The 17,450-nt window shown below is 52.1% G+C and overlaps 2 protein-coding genes across 27 annotated transcripts in view; both read left to right on the forward strand.

Annotated features, from left to right (window-relative positions):
- yars1 (tyrosyl-tRNA synthetase 1) overlaps window positions 1-17,450 on the forward strand; it is a 54,813-nt gene that overhangs the window by 3,193 nt on the left and 34,170 nt on the right. Inside the window, exons 4-8 of the mRNA XM_052473165.1 lie at window positions 2,337-2,512; window positions 2,906-3,035; window positions 7,194-7,274; window positions 10,964-11,056; window positions 11,322-11,457. Coding sequence (XP_052329125.1) covers window positions 2,337-2,512; window positions 2,906-3,035; window positions 7,194-7,274; window positions 10,964-11,056; window positions 11,322-11,457 — 616 coding nt within the window. The remainder of the gene's footprint in view (window positions 1-2,336; window positions 2,513-2,905; window positions 3,036-7,193; window positions 7,275-10,963; window positions 11,057-11,321; window positions 11,458-17,450) is intronic.
- LOC127910023 (mucin-20-like) lies at window positions 3,101-5,440 on the forward strand. Of its 26 annotated transcripts, none has more exons than XR_008073680.1 (7): window positions 3,234-3,377; window positions 3,514-3,798; window positions 3,851-4,130; window positions 4,174-4,225; window positions 4,387-4,438; window positions 5,079-5,192; window positions 5,302-5,364. XR_008073680.1 is itself a non-coding variant. In XM_052472894.1 (6 exons), exons 1-6 carry the CDS (start codon window positions 3,101-3,103, stop codon window positions 4,837-4,839), a joined length of 903 nt encoding a protein of 300 aa, XP_052328854.1. In that variant the 3' UTR covers window positions 4,840-4,893. The 26 variants fall into 26 exon arrangements, 1 of the variants encoding a protein (XP_052328854.1); XR_008073671.1 differs by having other exon boundaries at window positions 3,851-4,016; window positions 4,174-4,277; XR_008073676.1 differs by lacking the exon at window positions 5,079-5,192 and adding an exon at window positions 4,784-4,949 and having other exon boundaries at window positions 5,302-5,357.

The raw sequence follows: 17,450 nt of genomic DNA on the forward strand, positions 1-17,450 counted from the left end.
CTGTTTGTAGATCTGTGTGTGTCTGTCTAACTCTCCCTCCGACCCCCTCCCCAGGTGACCATCCTGTTTGTAGATCTGTGTGTGTCTGTCTAACTCTCCCTCCGACCCCCTCACCAGGTGACCATCCTGTTTGTAGATCTGTGTGTGTCTGTCTAACTCTCCCTCCGACCCCTCACCAGGTGACCATCCTGTTTGTAGATCTGTGTGTCTGTCTAACTCTCCCTCCGACCCCTCACCAGGTGACCATCCTGTGTGTGTCTGTCTAGGTGACCATCCTGTGTGTGTCTGTCTAACTCTCCCTCCGACCCCCTCACCAGGTGACCATCCTGTTTGTAGATCTGTGTGTGTCTGTCTAACTCTCCCTCCGACCCCCTCACCAGGTGACCATCCTGTGTGTAGATCTGTGTGTGTCTGTCTAACTCTCCCTCCGACCCCTCCCCAGGTGACCATCCTGTGTGTGTCTGTCTAACTCTCCCTCCGACCCCCCACCAGGTGACCATCCTGTTTGTAGATCTGTGTGTGTCTGTCTAACTCTCCCTCCGACCCCCTCCCCAGGTGACCATCCTGTTTGTAGATCTGTGTGTGTCTGTCTAACTCTCCCTCCGACCCCCTCCCCAGGTGACCATCCTGTTTGTAGATCTGTGTGTGTCTGTCTAACTCTCCCTCCGACCCCTCACCAGGTGACCATCCTGTTTGTAGATCTGTGTGTGTCTGTCTAACTCTCCCTCCGACCCCCTCACCAGGTGACCATCCTGTTTGTAGATCTGTGTGTGTCTGTCTAACTCTCCCTCCGACCCCCTCACCAGGTGACCATCCTGTGTGTGTCTGTCTAACTCTCCCTCCGACCCCCTCACCAGGTGACCATCCTGTGTGTAGATCTGTGTGTGTCTGTCTAACTCTCCCTCCGACCCCCTCCCCAGGTGACCATCCTGTGTGTGTCTGTCTAACTCTCCCTCCGACCCCCTCACCAGGTGACCATCCTGTTTGTAGATCTGTGTGTGTCTGTCTAACTCTCCCTCCGACCCCCTCACCAGGTGACCATCCTGTTTGTAGATCTGTGTGTGTCTGTCTAACTCTCCCTCCGACCCCCTCACCAGGTGACCATCCTGTTTGTAGATCTGTGTGTGTCTGTCTATCACCAGGTGACCATCCTGTTTGTAGATCTGTGTGTGTCTGTCTAACTCTCCCTCCGACCCCCTCACCAGGTGACCATCCTGTTTGTAGATCTGTGTGTGTCTGTCTAACTCTCCTCCGACCCCTCACCAGGTGACCATCCTGTTTGTAGATCTGTGTGTGTCTGTCTAACTCTCCCTCCGACCCCTCACCAGGTGACCATCCTGTTTGTAGATCTGTGTGTGTCTGTCTAACTCTCCCTCCGACCCCTCACCAGGTGACCATCCTGTTTGTAGATCTGTGTGTGTCTGTCTAACTCTCCTCCGACCCCCTCACCAGGTGACCATCCTGTGTGTGTCTGTCTAACTCTCCCTCCGACCCCCTCACCAGGTGACCATCCTGTTTGTAGATCTGTGTGTGTCTGTCTAACTCTCCCTCCGACCCCCTCACCAGGTGACCATCCTGTTTGTAGATCTGTGTGTGTCTGTCTAACTCTCCCTCCGACCCCCTCACCAGGTGACCATCCTGTGTGTGTCTGTCTAACTCTCCCTCCGACCCCCTCACCAGGTGACCATCCTGTTTGTAGATCTGTGTGTGTCTGTCTAACTCTCCTCCGACCCCTCACCAGGTGACCATCCTGTGTGTCTGTCTAACTCTCCCTCCGACCCCCTCACCAGGTGACCATCCTGTTTGTAGATCTGTGTGTGTCTGTCTAACTCTCCTTAAGACCCCTCACCAGGTGACCATCCTGTTTGTAGATCTGTGTGTGTCTGTCTAACTCTCCCTCCGACCCCTCACCAGGTGACCATCCTGTTTGTAGATCTGTGTGTGTCTGTCTAACTCTCCTCCGACCCCTCCCCAGGTGACCATCCTGTTTGTAGATCTGTGTGTGTCTGTCTAACTCTCCCTCCGACCCCTCACCAGGTGACCATCCTGTTTGTAGATCTGTGTGTGTCTGTCTAACTCCCTCCGACCCCTCACCAGGTGACCATCCTGTTTGTAGATCTGTGTGTGTCTGTCTAACTCTCCCTCCGACCCCTCCCCAGGTGACCATCCTGTTTGTAGATCTGTGTGTGTCTGTCTAACTCTCCCTCCGACCCCCTCACCAGGTGACCATCCTGTTTGTAGATCTGTGTGTGTCTGTCTAACTCTCCCTCCGACCCCCTCACCAGGTGACCATCCTGTGTGTGTCTGTCTAACTCTCCCTCCGACCCCCTCCCCAGGTGACCATCCTGTTTGCAGACCTGCACGCGTTCCTGGACAACATGAAGGCTCCCTGGGAGCTGCTGGAGCTTAGGGTCCAGTACTACGAGCAGGTGATCAAGGCCATGCTGGAGAGTATCGGGGTGCCGCTGGACAAACTCAAGTTCATCAAAGGGACAGACTTCCAACTCAGCAGGTTAGTGGTCAGGCTCAGTCGTTTCTCTTTCTGGGAAAGAGAAGAAGAAGAAGAAGAAGAACGCAAGATGTCGCTGCTCTGGTTCTCGTCGTCTTCAACGCACTTTGAAGGACTGATTCATTCACAAGACCATTATGCAAACATCTATTTCCACTGTTTTTTCACTGTCTTGTGATATTTTGTAATTGTATGATGGTCGTCATGGTTACATATTTTTTTTAAATACAAAATGGATGGGTTTGGGTTTTATATATATATATATATATATAATTTTTTTTTTTTTTGCATTTTAGTTCAGGACTAAACTTAAATTTTTGTCAGGGGAAACCAGTCCATAGATTTTAGATGTCAAAGTCGTTGCTCGTTTGATGTACCTCTGTCTCTCTCCCTTAGAGAGTACACTCTGGACGTGTATCGTCTGTCGTCCATGGTAACGGAACACGACGCTAAGAAGGCTGGAGCCGAGGTGGTTAAACAGGTGGACCACCCTCTACTCAGTGGTCTGCTCTACCCTGGACTACAGGTAATAACATGGTTATAACACCCTCTACTCAGTGGTCTGCTCTACCCTGGACTACAGGTAATAACATGGTTATAACACCCTCTACTCAGTGGTCTGCTCTACCCTGGACTACAGGTAATAACATGGTTATAACACCCTCTACTCAGTGGTCTGCTCTACCCTGGACTACAGGTAATAACATGGTTATAACACCCTCTACTCAGTGGTCTGCTCTACCCTGGACTACAGGTAATAACATGGTTATAACACCCTCTACTCAGTGGTCTGCTCTACCCTGGACTACAGGTAATAACATGGTTATAACACCCTCTACTCAGTGGTCTGCTCTACCCTGGACTACAGGTAATAACACCCTCTACTCAGTGGTCTGCTCTACCCTGGACTACAGGTAATAACACCCTAGTGGTCTGCTCTAACAGGTAACACTACATGGTTATAACACCCTCTACTCAGTGGTCTGCTCTACCCTGGACTACAGGTAATAACATGGTTATAACACCCTCTACTCAGTGGTCTGCTCTACCCTGGACTACAGGTAATAACATGGTTATAACACCCTCTACTCAGTGGTCTGCTCTACCCTGGACTACAGGTAATAACATGGTTATAACACCCTCTACTCAGTGGTCTGCTCTACCCTGGACTACAGGTAATAACATGGTTATAACACCCTCTACTCAGTGGTCTGCTCTACCCTGGACTACAGGTAATAACATGGTTATAACACCCTCTACTCGGTGGTCTGCTCTACCCTGGACTACAGGTAATAACATGGTTATAACACCCTCGGTGGTCTGCTCTACCCTGGACTACAGGTAATAACATGGTTATAACACCCTCTACTCGGTGGTCTGCTCTACCCTGGACTACAGGTAATAACATGGTTATAACACCCTCTACTCAGTGGTCTGCTCTACCCTGGACTACAGGTAATAACATGGTTATAACACCCTCGGTGGTCTGCTCTACCCTGGACTACAGGTAATAACATGGTTATAACACCCTCTACTCAGTGGTCTGCTCTACCCTGGACTACAGGTAATAACATGGTTATAACACCCTCTACTCAGTGGTCTGCTCTACCCTGGACTACAGGTAATAACATGGTACTCAGTGGTCTGCTCTACCCTGACTACAGGTAATAACATGGTTATAACACCCTCGGTGGTCTGCTCTACCCTGGACTACAGGTAATAACATGGTTATAACACCCTCGGTGGTCTGCTCTACCCTGGACTACAGGTAATAACATGGTTATAACACCCTCGGTGGTCTGCTCTACCCTGGACTACAGGTAATAACATGGTTATAACACCCTCTACTCAGTGGTCTGCTCTACCCTGGACTACAGGTAATAACATGGTTATAACACCCTCAGTGGTCTGCTCTACCCTGGACTACAGGTAATAACACCCTCTACTCAGTGGTCTGCTCTACCCTGGACTACAGGTAACTGCTCTACCCTGGACTACATGGTTATAACACCCTCTACTCAGTGGTCTGCTCTACCCTGGACTACAGGTAATAACATGGTTATAACACCCTACTCAGTGGTCTGCTCTACCCTGGACTACAGGTAACTAACACATGGTTATAACACCCTCGGTGGTCTGCTCTACCCTGGACTACAGGTAACTGTAACATGGTTATAACAACCTCTACTCAGTGGTCTGCTCTACCCTAGACTACAGGTAATAACATGGTTATAACACCCTCTACTCAGTGGTCTGCTCTACCCTGGACTACAGGTAATAACATGGTTATAACACCCTCGGTGGTCTGCTCTACCCTGGACTACAGGTAATAACATGGTTATAACACCCTCTACTCAGTGGTCTGCTCTACCCTGGACTACAGGTAATAACATGGTTATAACACCCTCTACTCAGTGGTCTGCTCTACCCTGGACTACAGGTAACTGCTCTACCCTGGACTACATGGTTATAACACCCTCTACTCGGTGGTCTGCTCTACCCTGGACTACAGGTAATAACATGGTTATAACACCCTCTACTCAGTGGTCTGCTCTACCCTGGACTACAGGTAATAACATGGTTATAACACCCTCTACTCAGTGGTCTGCTCTACCCTGGACTACAGGTAATAACATGGTTATAACACCCTCTACTCAGTGGTCTGCTCTACCCTGGACTACAGGTAATAACATGGTTATAACACCCTCTCGGTGGTCTGCTCTACCCTGGACTACAGGTAATAACATGGTTATAACACCCTACTCAGTGGTCTGCTCTACCCTGGACTACAGGTAATAACATGGTTATAACACCCTCTACTCAGTGGTCTGCTCTACCCTGGACTACAGGTAATAACATGGTTATAACACCTCTACTCAGTGGTCTGCTCTACCCTGGACTACAGGTAATAACATGGTTATAACACCCTCGGTCTGTTCTACCCTGGACTACAGAATAACATGGTTATAACACCCTCTACTCAGTGGTCTGCTCTACCTGGACTACAGGTAACAAGCACTGGTTATAACCCCTCTACTCAGTGGTCTGCTCTTTGGACTACAGGTAATAACTGGTCATAACACCTCTATTGGTCTGCTCTACCCTGGGAAAATAACATGGTTATAACACCTACTCAGTGGTCTGCTCTACCCTGGACTACAGGTAACTGCTCTACCCTGACTACATGGTTTAACACCCTCTACTCTGGTCTGCTCTACCCTGGACTACAGGTAATAACATGGTTATAACACCCTTCTACTCAGTGGTCTGCTCTACCCTGGACTACAGGTAATAACATGGTTATAACACCCTCCATCTCGGTGGTCTGCTCTCCCTGGACTACAGGTAATAACATGGTTATAACACCCTCTACTCTGGTCTGCTCTACCCTGGACTCAGGTAATAACATGGTTATAACACTTCCTCAGTGGTCTGTCTCCCCGGACTCAGGTCATCCCTTCCTTCCAGTGGTCTGCTCTACCCTGGACTACAGGTAACTGCTCTACCCTGGACTACATGGTTATAACCCCGACTCAGTGGTCTGCTCTACCCTGGACTACAGGTAATAACATGGTTATAACACCCTCTACTCGGTGGTCTGCTCTACCCTGACTACAGGTAATAACATGGTTATAACCCTCTACTCAGTGGTCTGCTCTCCCTGGACTATAGGTAATAACTTTATTCCCCTCGGTGGTCTGCTCTACTCCTGACTACATGTCCATGGTTATAACCCTTCCAGTTCCTCTATCCTGGACTGTAATAACATGGTTATAACACCCTCGGTGGTCTGCTCTCCCTGACTACAGGTAATAACATGGTTATGACACCCTCTACCGGTGGTCTGCTCTCCCTGGACTACAGGTAATAACATGGTTATAACACCCTCTCCTGGTCTGCTCTACCCTGACTACAGGTATCCATGGTCCACCCTCTACTCAGTGGTCTGCTCTACTCCTGGACTACAGGTTAACATGGTTATCACTGTGGTCTGCTCTACCCTGGACTACAGGTAATAACATCCCTATAACCTTCCCAGTGGTCTGCTCTACCCTGGACTACAGGTAATAACATGGTTATAACATCCCTTCCTCAGTGGTCTGCTCTACTGGACTACAGGTAATAACTGGTTATAACACTCTCTCAGTGGTCTGCTCTCCCTGGACTACAGGTAATAACATGGTTATAACCCCTCGGTGGTCTGCTCTCCCTGGACTACAGGTAATAACATGGTTATAACACCTCGGTGGTCTGCTCCTTCCCTGACTACAGGTAATAACATGGTTATAACTCCCTCTCTCAGTGGTCTGCTCTACCCTGACTACTAATCCATGGTTATAACACCCTCTCCTCAGTGGTCTGCTCTACCCTGACTACAGGTAATAACATGGTTATAACATCCCTTCTGCTTCCCTGGACTACAGGTAATAACATGGTTATAACACCCTCTACTCAGTGGTCTGCTCTCCCTGACTACAGGTAATAACATGGTTATAACTCCCTCTACTCAGTGGTCTGCTCTCCCTCCACTTCCAGTGGTCTGCTCAGTGGTCTGCTCTACCCTGGACTACAGGTAATAACATGGTCTAACATCCCTTCTGCTTCCCTGATACAGGTAATAACTGGTTATAACACCCTCTGCTTCCCTGGACTACAGGTCTGGTTATAACACCCTGTCTTTTAGGCTCTGGATGAGGAGTATCTGAAAGTTGACGCCCAGTTTGGAGGAGTCGATCAGAGGAAGATCTTCACCCTGGCTGAGAAGGTACCCCTGAACCTTCTGACCTGTTCATCAACAAGCACTGTCCTCTTGTAGAGAGAGCTGTTTTTTTACATTCACTTCATTCATTGGTCAACTGGGATATACGTTTTGCATAATGTATGAATTCTGAAAATACCTCCCTCCTTCCCTCGATCTTTCTCTCTTTCTGTCCTTTCTTCCTCGATCTTCTGTCTCTCTCCATCCTTCCTTCCCTCCATCTCTCTCTCTCCATCCCTTCCTTCCTCGATCTCTCTTCTCTCTCTCCATCCTTCCTTCCCTCGATCTGTCTCTCTCTCCATCCCTTTCTTCCTCGATCTCTCTCTCTCTCCCTCCATCCCTTCCTTCCCTCGATCTCTGTCTCTCTCTCTCTCATCCCTTCCTTCCTCGATCTCTGTCTCTCTCTCTCCATCCCTTCCTTCCCTCGATCTCTGTCTCTCTCTCTCATCCATCCCTTCCTCGATCTCTGTCTCTCTCTCTCTCCATCCCTTCCTTCCTCGATCTCTGTCTCTCTCTCTCTCCATCCCTTCCTTCCCCTCGATCTCTGTCTCTCTCTCTCTCTCCATCCCTTCCTTCCTCGATCCTGTCTCTCTCCTCTCCCTTCCTTCCTCGATCTCTGTCTCTCTCTCTCTCCATCCCTTCCTTCCTCGATCTCTGTCTCTCTCTCTCTCCCATCCCTTCCTTCCTCGATCTCTGTCTCTCTCTCTCTCCATCCCTTCCTTCCTCGATCTCTGTCTCTCTCTCTCCTCCATCCCTTCCTTCCCTCGATCTCTGTCTCTCTCTCTCTCTCCCCTTCCTTCCCTCGATCTCTGTCTCTCTCTTCCATCCCTTCCTTCCTCGATCTCTGTCTCTCTCTCTCTCTCCATCCCTTCCTTCCTCGATCTCTGTCTCTCTCTCTCTCCATCCCTTCCTTCCCTCGATCTCTGTCTCTCTCTCTCCATCCCTTCCTTCCTCGATCTCTGTCTCTCTCTCTCTCCATCCCTTCCTTCCCTCGATCTCTGTCTCTCTCTCTCTCTCCATCCCTTCCTTCCCTCGATCTCTGTCTCTCTCTCTCTCTCCATCCCTTCCTTCCCTCGATCTCTGTCTCTCTCTCTCTCTCCATCCCTTCCTTCCTCGATCTCTGTCTCCTCTCTCTCTCCATCCCTTCCTTCCCTCGATCTCTGTCTCTCTCTCTCTCCCATCCCTTCCTTCCTCGATCTCTGTCTCTCTCTCTCTCCATCCCTTCCTTCCCTCGATCTCTGTCTCTCTCTCTCTCCATCCATCCCTTCCTTCCTCGATCTCTGTCTCTCTCTCTCTCCATCCCTTCCTTCCTCGATCTCTGTCTCTCTCTCCTCCATCCCTTCCTTCCCTCGATCTCTGTCTCTCTCTCTCTCTCCATCCTTCCTTCCTCGATCTCTGTCTCTCTCTCCATCCTTCCTTCCTCGATCTCTCTCTCTCTCTCCATCCCTTCCTTCCCTCGATCTCTCTCTCTCCATCCCTCCAGTCCTTCCCCATCCCTCTCTCTCTCTCTCTCTCCATCCCTTCCTTCCTCGATCTCTCTCTCTCTCTCTCTCCATCCCTTCTTCCCTCGATCTCTCTCTCCATCCTCTCCATCCTTCCTTCCCTCGATCTCTCTCTCTCCATCCCTTCCTTCCCTCGATCTCTTCCTCCTCCATCCCTTCTTCCCTCGATCTCTCTCTCTCTCTCTCTCTCCATCCCTTCCTTCCTCGATCTCTCTCTCTCTCTCTCCATCCCTTCCTTCCCTCGATCTCTGAACTCTCTCTCTCTCCATCCCTTCCTTCCCTCGATCTCCTTCTCTCTCCCTCCCTTCCCCTCGATCTCTCTCTCTCTCTCTCTCCTCCCCTTCCTTCCTCGATCTCTCTCTCTCTCTCTCCATCCCTTCCTTCCTCGATCCATCCCTTCCTCGATCTCTCTCTCTCTCTCCTCTCATCCCTTCCTTCCCTCGATCTCTCTCTCTCCATCCCTTCCTTCCTCGATCTCTCTCTCTCTCTGTCCCCCTTCCTTCCCTCGATCTCTCTCTCTCTCTCTCTCTCCATCCCTTCCTTCCCTCGATCTCTGTCTCTCTTCTCCATCTCTTCCTTCCCTCTCTCTGTCTCATCCCTTCCTTCCCTCGATCTCTGTCTCTCTCTCTCTCTCCATCCCTTCCTTCCCTCGATCTCTCTCCTCTCTCTCTCTCTCTCATCCTTCCTTCCTCGATCTCTGTCTCTCTCTCTCTCTCCATCCCTTCCTTCCTCTCTCCTCCTCTCTCCATCCCTTCCTCCTCCTCTCTCTCTCTCTCCATCCCTTCCTTCCTCGATCTCTCTCTCTCTCTCTTCTCTCCATCCCTTCCTTCCCTCGATCTCTCTCTCTCTCTCTCTCCATCCCTTCCTTCCCCTCGATCCTCTCTCTCTCTCTCCTCCCTTCCTTCCTCATCTCTCTTCCTTCCTTCCTTCCTCCTCTCTCTCTCTCTCTCTCCATCCTTCCTTCCCTCGATCTCTCTCTCTCTCCTCCATCCCTTCCTTCCCTCCTCTCTCTCTCTCTCTCTCCATCCCTTCCTTCCCCTCGATCTCTCTCTCTCTCTCTCTCCATCCCTTCCTTCCCTCGATCTCTCTCTCTCCATCCTTCCTTCCCTCGATCTCTCTCTCCATCCCTCTTCTCCATCCCTTCCTTCCTCTCCATCTCTGTCTCTCTCTCTCTCTCCATCCCTTCCTTCCCTCGATCTGTCTCTCTCTCTCCATCCCTTCCTTCCCTCGATCTCTGTCTCTCTCTCATCCTTCCTTCCCTCTATCTCTGTCTCCCTCCCTCCATCCCTTCCTTCCCTCTATCTGTCTCTCCCTCCATCCTTCCCTCTATCTGTCTCTCTCCCTCCATCCCTTCCTTCCCTCTATCTCTGTCTCTCTCCTTCCTTCCCCCTCGATCTCTGTCTCTGTCTCTCTCTCATCCCTTCCTTCCTCGATCTCTGTCTCTCTCCTTCCTTCCCTCGATCTCTGTCTCTCTCTCTCCCTCCATCCCTTCCTTCCTCTATCTGTCTCTCTTCTCTCCCATCCCTTCCTTCCCTCGATCTCTGTCTCTCTCTCTCTCCATCCCTTCCTTCCCTCGATCTCTGTCTCTCTCTCTCCATCCTTCCTCCCTCTATCTCTGTCTCCTCTCTCCATCTCTTCCTCCCTCTCTCTGTCTCTCCATCCCTTCCTTCCTCCTGTCTCTCTCCCTCCATCCCTTCCTTCCCTCTATCTGTCTCTCTCCTCCATCCCTTCCTTCCTCTATCTCTGTCTCTCTCCTTCCTTCCTCGATCTCTGTCTCTGTCTCTCTCTCTCTCCATCCCTTCCTTCCTCGATCCTGTCTCTCCTTCCTTCCCTCGATCTGTCTCTGTCTCTCTCTCTCTCCATCCCTTCCTTCCCTCGATCTCTGTCTCTCTCTCCCTCCATCCCTTCCTTCCCTCGATCTCTGTCTCTGATCTCTGTCTCTCTCTCTTCCTTCCTTCCCTCGATCTGTCTCTCTCCCTCCATCCCTTCCTTCCCTCGATCTGTCTCTCTCCCTCCATCCTTCCTTCCCTCGATCTGTCTCTCTCCCTCCATCCCTTCCTTCCCTCGATCTGTCTCTCTCCCTCCATCCCTTCCTTCCCTCGATCTGTCTCTCTCCCTCCATCTCTTCCTTCCCTTGATCTGTCTCTCTCCTTCCTTCCCTCCATCTCTTCCTTCCCTCCCTCCTCCCTCCAGTACCTGCCCTCTCTGGGCTATGCTAAGCGGTCCCATCTGATGAACCCCATGGTACCAGGACTGACTGGAGCTAAGATGAGTTCTTCAGAGGAGGTGAGTATATCACAATCCTTTTAATGTTTCTTATTCATCCATCCCATCCTCTTCTTTTGGAGGTAATATATTGTTTTAACCGATCCAAAACTAACACAGCCTGTGGGTTGTCTTTATTACCACAAACAGTAGCAAAGTATTTTGCAACAGAAAATGAACATTTCTTATTGGACAAGTTCAGGTGGGGCTTTCCCCCGTTGTTCGTTTTCTTCCCGGTTGGCTCATAATGAACATGTCCCTGTGTGTTTCCTGTTGACCTTTGTAGGAGTCTAAGATTGACCTCCTGGACAGGAAGGAAGATGTGAAGAAGAAGCTGAAGAAGGCTTTCTGTGAGCCGGGCAACATTGAGAACAACGGAGTCCTCTCATTTGTCAAACATGTCCTCTTCCCACTCGTAGGAGGTGAGTAAATCCCCCTGCTTCCTCATCTCTCCTGTTCTGTCCTCTTCCTCATCTGTCCTGTCCTCTTCCTCCTCTCTCCTGTTCTGTCCTCTTCCTCATCTCTCCTGTTCTCTTCCTCCTCTCTCCTGTTCTGTCCCCTTCCTCCTCTCTCCTGTTCTGTCCCCTTCCTCCTCTCTCCTGTTCTGTCCCTTCCTCCTCTCTCCTGTTCTGTCCCCTTCCTCCTCTCTCCTGTTCTGTCCCCTTCCTCCTCTCTCCTGTTCTGTCCCCTTCCTCCTCTCTCCTGTTCTGTCCCCTTCCTCCTCTCTCCTGTTCTGTCCCCTTCCTCCTCTCTCCTGTTCTGTCCCCTTCCTCCTCTCTCCTGTTCTGTCCCCTTCCTCTTCTGTCCCCTTCCTCCTCTCTCCTGTTCTGTCCTCTTCCTCCTCTCTCCTGTTCTGTCCCCTTCCTCCTCTCTCCTGTTCTGTCTTCCTCTCTCTCCTGTTCTGTTCTGTCTTCCTCCTCTCTCCTGTTCTGTCCCCTTCCTCCTCTCTCCTGTTCTGTCCCCTTCCTCCTCTCTCCTGTTCTGTCGTCTCTCCTGTTCTGTCGTCTCTCCTGTTCTGTCTCTCCTGTTCTGTCTCCTCCTGTTCTGTCCTCCTGTTCTGTCCCCTTCCTCGTCTCTCCTGTTCTGTCCTCTTCCTCCTCTCTCCTGTTCTGTCCCTTCCTCGTCTCTCCTGTTCTGTCCCCTTCCTCGTCTCTCCTGTTCTGTCCCCTTCCTCGTCTCTCCTGTTCTGTCCCCTTCCTCCTCTCTCCTGTTCTGTCCCCTTCCTCCTCTCTCCTGTTCTGTCCCCTTCCTCCTCTCTCCTGTTCTGTCCTCTTCCTCCTCTCTCCTGTTCTGTCCTCTTCCTCCTCTCTCCTGTTCTGTCCCCTTCCTCCTCTCTCCTGTTCTGTCCTCTTCCTCCTCTCTCCTGTTCTGTCCCCTTCCTCCTCTCTCCTGTTCTGTCCCCTTCCTCCTCTCTCCTGTTCTGTCCCCTTCCTCCTCTCTCCTGTTCTGTCCCCTTCCTCCTCTCTCCTGTTCTGTCCCCTTCCTCCTCTCTCCTGTTCTGTCTTCCTCTCTCCTGTTCTGTCTTCCTCTCTCCTGTTCTGTCTTCCTCTCTCCTGTTCTGTCCTCCTCTCTCCTGTTCTGTCCTCTTCCTCCTCTCTCCTGTTCTGTCTTCGTCTCTCCTGTTCTGTCCTCTTCCTCCTCTGTCCTGTTCTGTCCTCTTCCTCCTCTCTCCTGTTCTGTCCTCTTCCTCCTCTCTCCTGTTCTGTCCCCTTCCTCCTCTCTCCTGTTCTGTCCCCTTCCTCCTCTCTCCTGTTCTGTCCCCTTCCTCCTCTCTCCTGTTCTGTCCCCTTCCTCATCTCTCCTGTTCTGTCCTCTTCCTCCTCTCTCCTGTTCTGTCCTCTTCCTCCTCTCTCCTGTTCTGTCCTCTTCCTCATCTGTTCTGTCCTCTTCCTCCTCTCTCCTGTTCTGTCCTCTTCCTCCTCTCTCCTGTTCTGTCCTCTTCCTCCTCTCTCCTGTTCTGTCCTCTTCCTCCTCTCTCCTGTTCTGTCCTCTTCCTCCTCTCTCCTGTTCTGTCCCCTTCCTCCTCTCTCCTGTTCTGTCCTCTTCCTCCTCTCTCCTGTTCTGTCCTCTTCCTCCTCTCCCTGTTCTGTCCTCTTCCTCCTCTCTCCTGTTCTGTCCTCTTCCTCCTCTCTCCTGTTCTGTCCTCTTCCTCCTCTCTCCTGTTCTTTCCTCCTCTCTCCTGTTCTTTCCTCCTCTCTCCTGTTCTTTCCTCCTCTCTCCTGTTCTGTCCTCTTCCTCCTCTCTCCTTTTCTGTCCTCTTCCTCCTCTCTCCTTTTCTGTCCTCTTCCTCGTCTCTCCTGTTCTGTCCTCTTCCTCCTCTCTCCTTTTCTGTCCCCTTCCTCCTCTCTCCTGTTCTGTCCTTTCCTCCTCTCTCCTGTTCTGTCCTCTTCCTCCTCTCTCCTTTTCTGTCCTCTTCCTCATCTGTTCTGTCCCCTTCCTCCTCTCTCCTGTTCTGTCCTCTCCTCGTCTCTCCTGTTCTGTCCCCTTCCTCCTCTCTCCTGTTCTGTCCTCTTCCTCCTCTCTCCTTTTCTGTCCCCTTCCTCCTCTCTCTGTTCTGTCCCCTTCCTCCTCTCTCCTGTTCTGTCCTCTTCCTCCTCTCTCCTGTTCTGTCCTCGTCCTCGTCTCTCCTGTTCTGTCCTCGTTCTGTCCTCGTCTCTCCTGTTCTGTCCCCTTCCTCGTCTCTCCTGTTCTGTCCCCTTCCTCCTCTCTCCTGTTCTGTCCCCTTCCTCCTCTCTCCTGTTCTGTCCCCTTCCTCCTCTCTCCTGTTCTGTCCCCTTCCTCCTCTCTCCTGTTCTGTCCTCTTCCTCCTCTCTCCTGTTCTGTCCTCTTCCTCGTCTCTCCTGTTCTGTCCTCGTCTCTCCTGTTCTGTCTTCGTCTCTCCTCGTTCTGTCCTCGTTCTGTCCTCGTCCTCGTCTGTCCTCTGTCCTCGTCTCTCCTGTTCTGTCCTCGTTCTGTCCTCGTTCTCGTCTGTCCTCGTCTCTCCTGTTCTGTCCTCGTCTCTCCTGTTCTGTCCTCGTCTGTCCTCGTCCTCGTCTGTCCTTGTCTCTCCCGTTCTGTCCTCGTCTCTCCCGTTCTGTCCTCGTCTCTCCCGTTCTGTCCTCGTCTCTCCTGTTCTGTCCTCGTCTCTCCTGTTCTGTCCTCGTCCTCGTCTCTCCTGTTCTGTCCTCGTCCTCGTCTCTCCTGTTCTGTCCTCCTTCTGTCCTCGTCTCTCCTCGTTCTGTCCTCGTCTCTCCTGTTCTGTCTTCGTCTCTCCTGTTCTGTCCTCGTCTCTCCTGTTCTGTCCTCATCTGTCCTCGTCTCTCCTGTTCTGTCCTCGTCCTCGTCTGTCCTTGTCTCTCCTGTTCTGTCCTCGTCCTCGTCTCTCCTGTTCTGTCCTCGTCCTCGTCTGTCCTCGTCTCTCCCGTTCTGTCCTCGTCTCTCCCGTTCTGTCCTCGTCTCTCCCGTTCTGTCCTCGTCTCTCCCGTTCTGTCCTCGTCTCTCCCGTTCTGTCCTCGTCTCTCCCGTTCTGTCCTCGTCTCTCCCGTTCTGTCTCGTCTGTCCTCGTCTCTCCTGTTCTGTCCTCGTTCTGTCCTCGTCCTCGTCTGTACTCGTCTCTCCTGTTCTGTCCTCGTCTCTCCTGTTCTGTCCTCGTTCTGTCCTCGTCTCTCCTGTTCTGTCCTCGTCTCTCCTGTTCTGTCCTCGTCTCTCCTGTTCTGTCCTCGTCCTCTCTCCTGTCCTCCTCCCCTGTCTTTCCTGTTTCAGGCACCACTAGTTCTGTCCTCGTCCTCGTCTGTCCTCGTCTCTCCTGTTCTGTCCTCGTCTCTCCTGTTCTGTCCTCGTCTCTCCTGTCCTCGTCCTCGTCTCTCCTGTCCTTGTCTCTCCTGTCCTCTGTCCTCGTCTCTCCTGTTCTGTCCTCGTCCTCGTCTCTCCTGTTCTGTCCTCGTCTCTCCTCGTTCTGTCCTCGTCTCTCCTCGTTCTGTCCTCGTCTCTCCTCGTTCTGTCCTCGTCTCTCCTCGTTCTGTCCTCGTCTCTCCTCGTTCTGTCCTCGTCTCTCCTCGTTCTGTCCTCGTCTCTCCTCGTTCTGTCCTCGTCTCTCCTCGTTCTCTCCTCGTCTCTCCTCGTTCTCTCCTCGTTCTGTCCTCGTCTCTCCTCGTTCTGTCCTCGTCTCTCCTCGTTCTGTCCTCGTCTCTCCTCGTTCTGTCCTCGTCTCTCCTCGTTCTGTCCTCGTCTCTCCTCGTTCTGTCCTCGTCTCTCCTCGTTCTGTCTTCGTCTCTCCTCGTTCTGTCCTCGTCTCTCCTGTTCTGTCCTCGTCTCTCCTCGTTCTGTCCTCGTCTCTCCCGTTCTGTCCTCGTCTCTCCCGTTCTGTCCTCGTCCTCGTCTCTCCTGTTCTGTCCTCGTCTCTCCTGTTCTGTCCTCGTTCTGTCCTCGTCCTCGTCTGTCCTCGTCTCTCCTGTTCTGTCCTAGTCTCTCCTGTTCTGTCCTCCTTCTGTCCTCGTCTCTCCTCGTTCTGTCCTCTTCTCTCCTGTTCTGTCCTCGTCTCTCCTGTTCTGTCCTCGTCTCTCCTGTTCTGTCCTCGTCTCTCCTGTTCTGTCCTCGTCTCTCCTGTTCTGTCCTCGTCTCTCCCGTTCTGTCCTCGTCCTCGTCTCTCCTGTTCTGTCCTCGTCTCTCCTGTTCTGTCCTCGTCCTCGTCTCTCCTGTTCTGTCCTCGTCTCTCCTGTTCTGTCCTCGTTCTGTCCTCGTCTCTCCTGTTCTGTCCTCGTTCTGTCCTCGTCTCTCCTGTTCTGTCCTCGTTCTGTCCTCGTCCTGTTCTGTCCCCTTCCTCCTCTCTCCTGTTCTGTCCCCTTCCTCCTCTCTCCTGTTCTGTCCTCGTTCTGTCCTCGTCCTCGTCTGTACTCGTCTCTCCTGTTCTGTCCTCGTTCTGTCCTCGTCTCTCCTGTTCTGTCCTCGTCTCTCCTGTTCTGTCCTCGTCTCTCCTGTTCTGTCCTCGTCCTCTCTCCTGTCCTCCTCCCCTGTCTTTCCTGTTTCAGGCACCACTAGTTCTGTCCTCGTCCTCGTCTGTCCTCGTCTCTCCTGTTCTGTCCTCATCTCTCCTGTTCTGTCCTCGTCTCTCCTGTCCTCGTCCTCGTCTCTCCTGTCCTTGTCTCTCCTGTCCTCGTCCTCGTCTCTCCTGTTCTGTCCTCGTCCTCGTCTCTCCTGTTCTGTCCTCGTCTCTCCTCGTTCTGTCCTCGTCTCTCCTGTTCTGTCCTCGTCTCTCCTCGTTCTGTCCTCGTCTCCTCGTTCTGTCCTCGTCTCTCCTCGTTCTGTCCTCGTCTCTCTCGTTCTGTCCTCGTCTCTCCTCGTTCTGTCCTCGTCTCTCCTGGTTCTGTCTTCGTCTCTCCTGTTCTGTCCTCGTCTCTCCTGTTCTGTCCTCGTCCTCCTCCTCTCTCCTGTCCTCCTCCCCTGTCGTCCTTCCTGTTCCAGGCACCACTAGTTCTGTCCTCGTCCTCGTCTGTCCTCGTCTCTCCTGTTCTGTCCTCGTCTCTCCTGTCCTCTGTCTCTCCTGTCCTCGTCCTCGTCTCTCCTGTCCTCGTCCTCGTCTCTCCTGTTCTGTCCTCGTCCTCGTCTCTCCTGTTCTGTCCTCGTCTCTCCTGTTCTCTCCTGTTCTGTCCTCGTCTCTCCTCGTTCTGTCCTCGTCTGTCCTAGTCTCTCCTGTTCTGTCCTCGTCTCTCCTGTTCTGTCCTCGTCTCTCCTCGTTCTGTCCTCGTCTCTCCTCGTTCTGTCCTCGTCTCTCCTCGTCTCTCCTCGTTTCTGTCCTCGTCTCTCCTGTTCTGTCCTCTTCCTCCTCTCTCCTGTTCTGTCCTCGTCTCTCCTGTTCTGTCCTCGTCTCTCCTGTTCTGTCCTCGTCTCTCCTGTTCTGTCCCCTTCCTCCTCTCTCCTGTTCTGTCCTCTTCCTCCTCTCTCCTGTTCTGTCCTCTTCCTCCTCTCTCCTTTTCTGTCCTCTTCCTCCTCTCTCCTTTTCTGTCCTCTTCCTCCTCTCTCCTGTTCTGTCCTCTTCCTCATCTGTTCTGTCCCCTTCCTCCTCTCTCCTGTCTGTCCCCTTTCTCCTGTTCTGTCCTCGTCCTCGTCTCTCCTGTTCTGTCCCCTTCCTCGTCTCTCCTGTTCTGTCCCCTTCCTCGTCTCTCCTGTTCTGTCCTCTTCCTCCTCTCTCCTGTTCTGTCCTCTTCCTCCTCTCTCCTCTCTCCTGTTCTGTCCTCTTCCTCCTCTCTCCTGTTCTGTCCTCTTCCTCCTCTCTCCTGTTCTGTCCTCTTCCTCCTCTCTCCTGTTCTGTCCCCTTCCTCCTCTCTCCTGTTCTGTCCTCGTCTCTCCTGTTCTGTCCTCATCTGTCCTCGTCTCTCCTGTTCTGTCCTCGTCCTCGTCTGTCCTTGTCTCTCCTGTTCTGTCCTCGTCCTCGTCTCTC

Source organism: Oncorhynchus keta, chromosome 20, assembly GCF_023373465.1.
Source record: "Oncorhynchus keta strain PuntledgeMale-10-30-2019 chromosome 20, Oket_V2, whole genome shotgun sequence".
Taxonomy (NCBI): domain Eukaryota; kingdom Metazoa; phylum Chordata; class Actinopteri; order Salmoniformes; family Salmonidae; genus Oncorhynchus; species Oncorhynchus keta.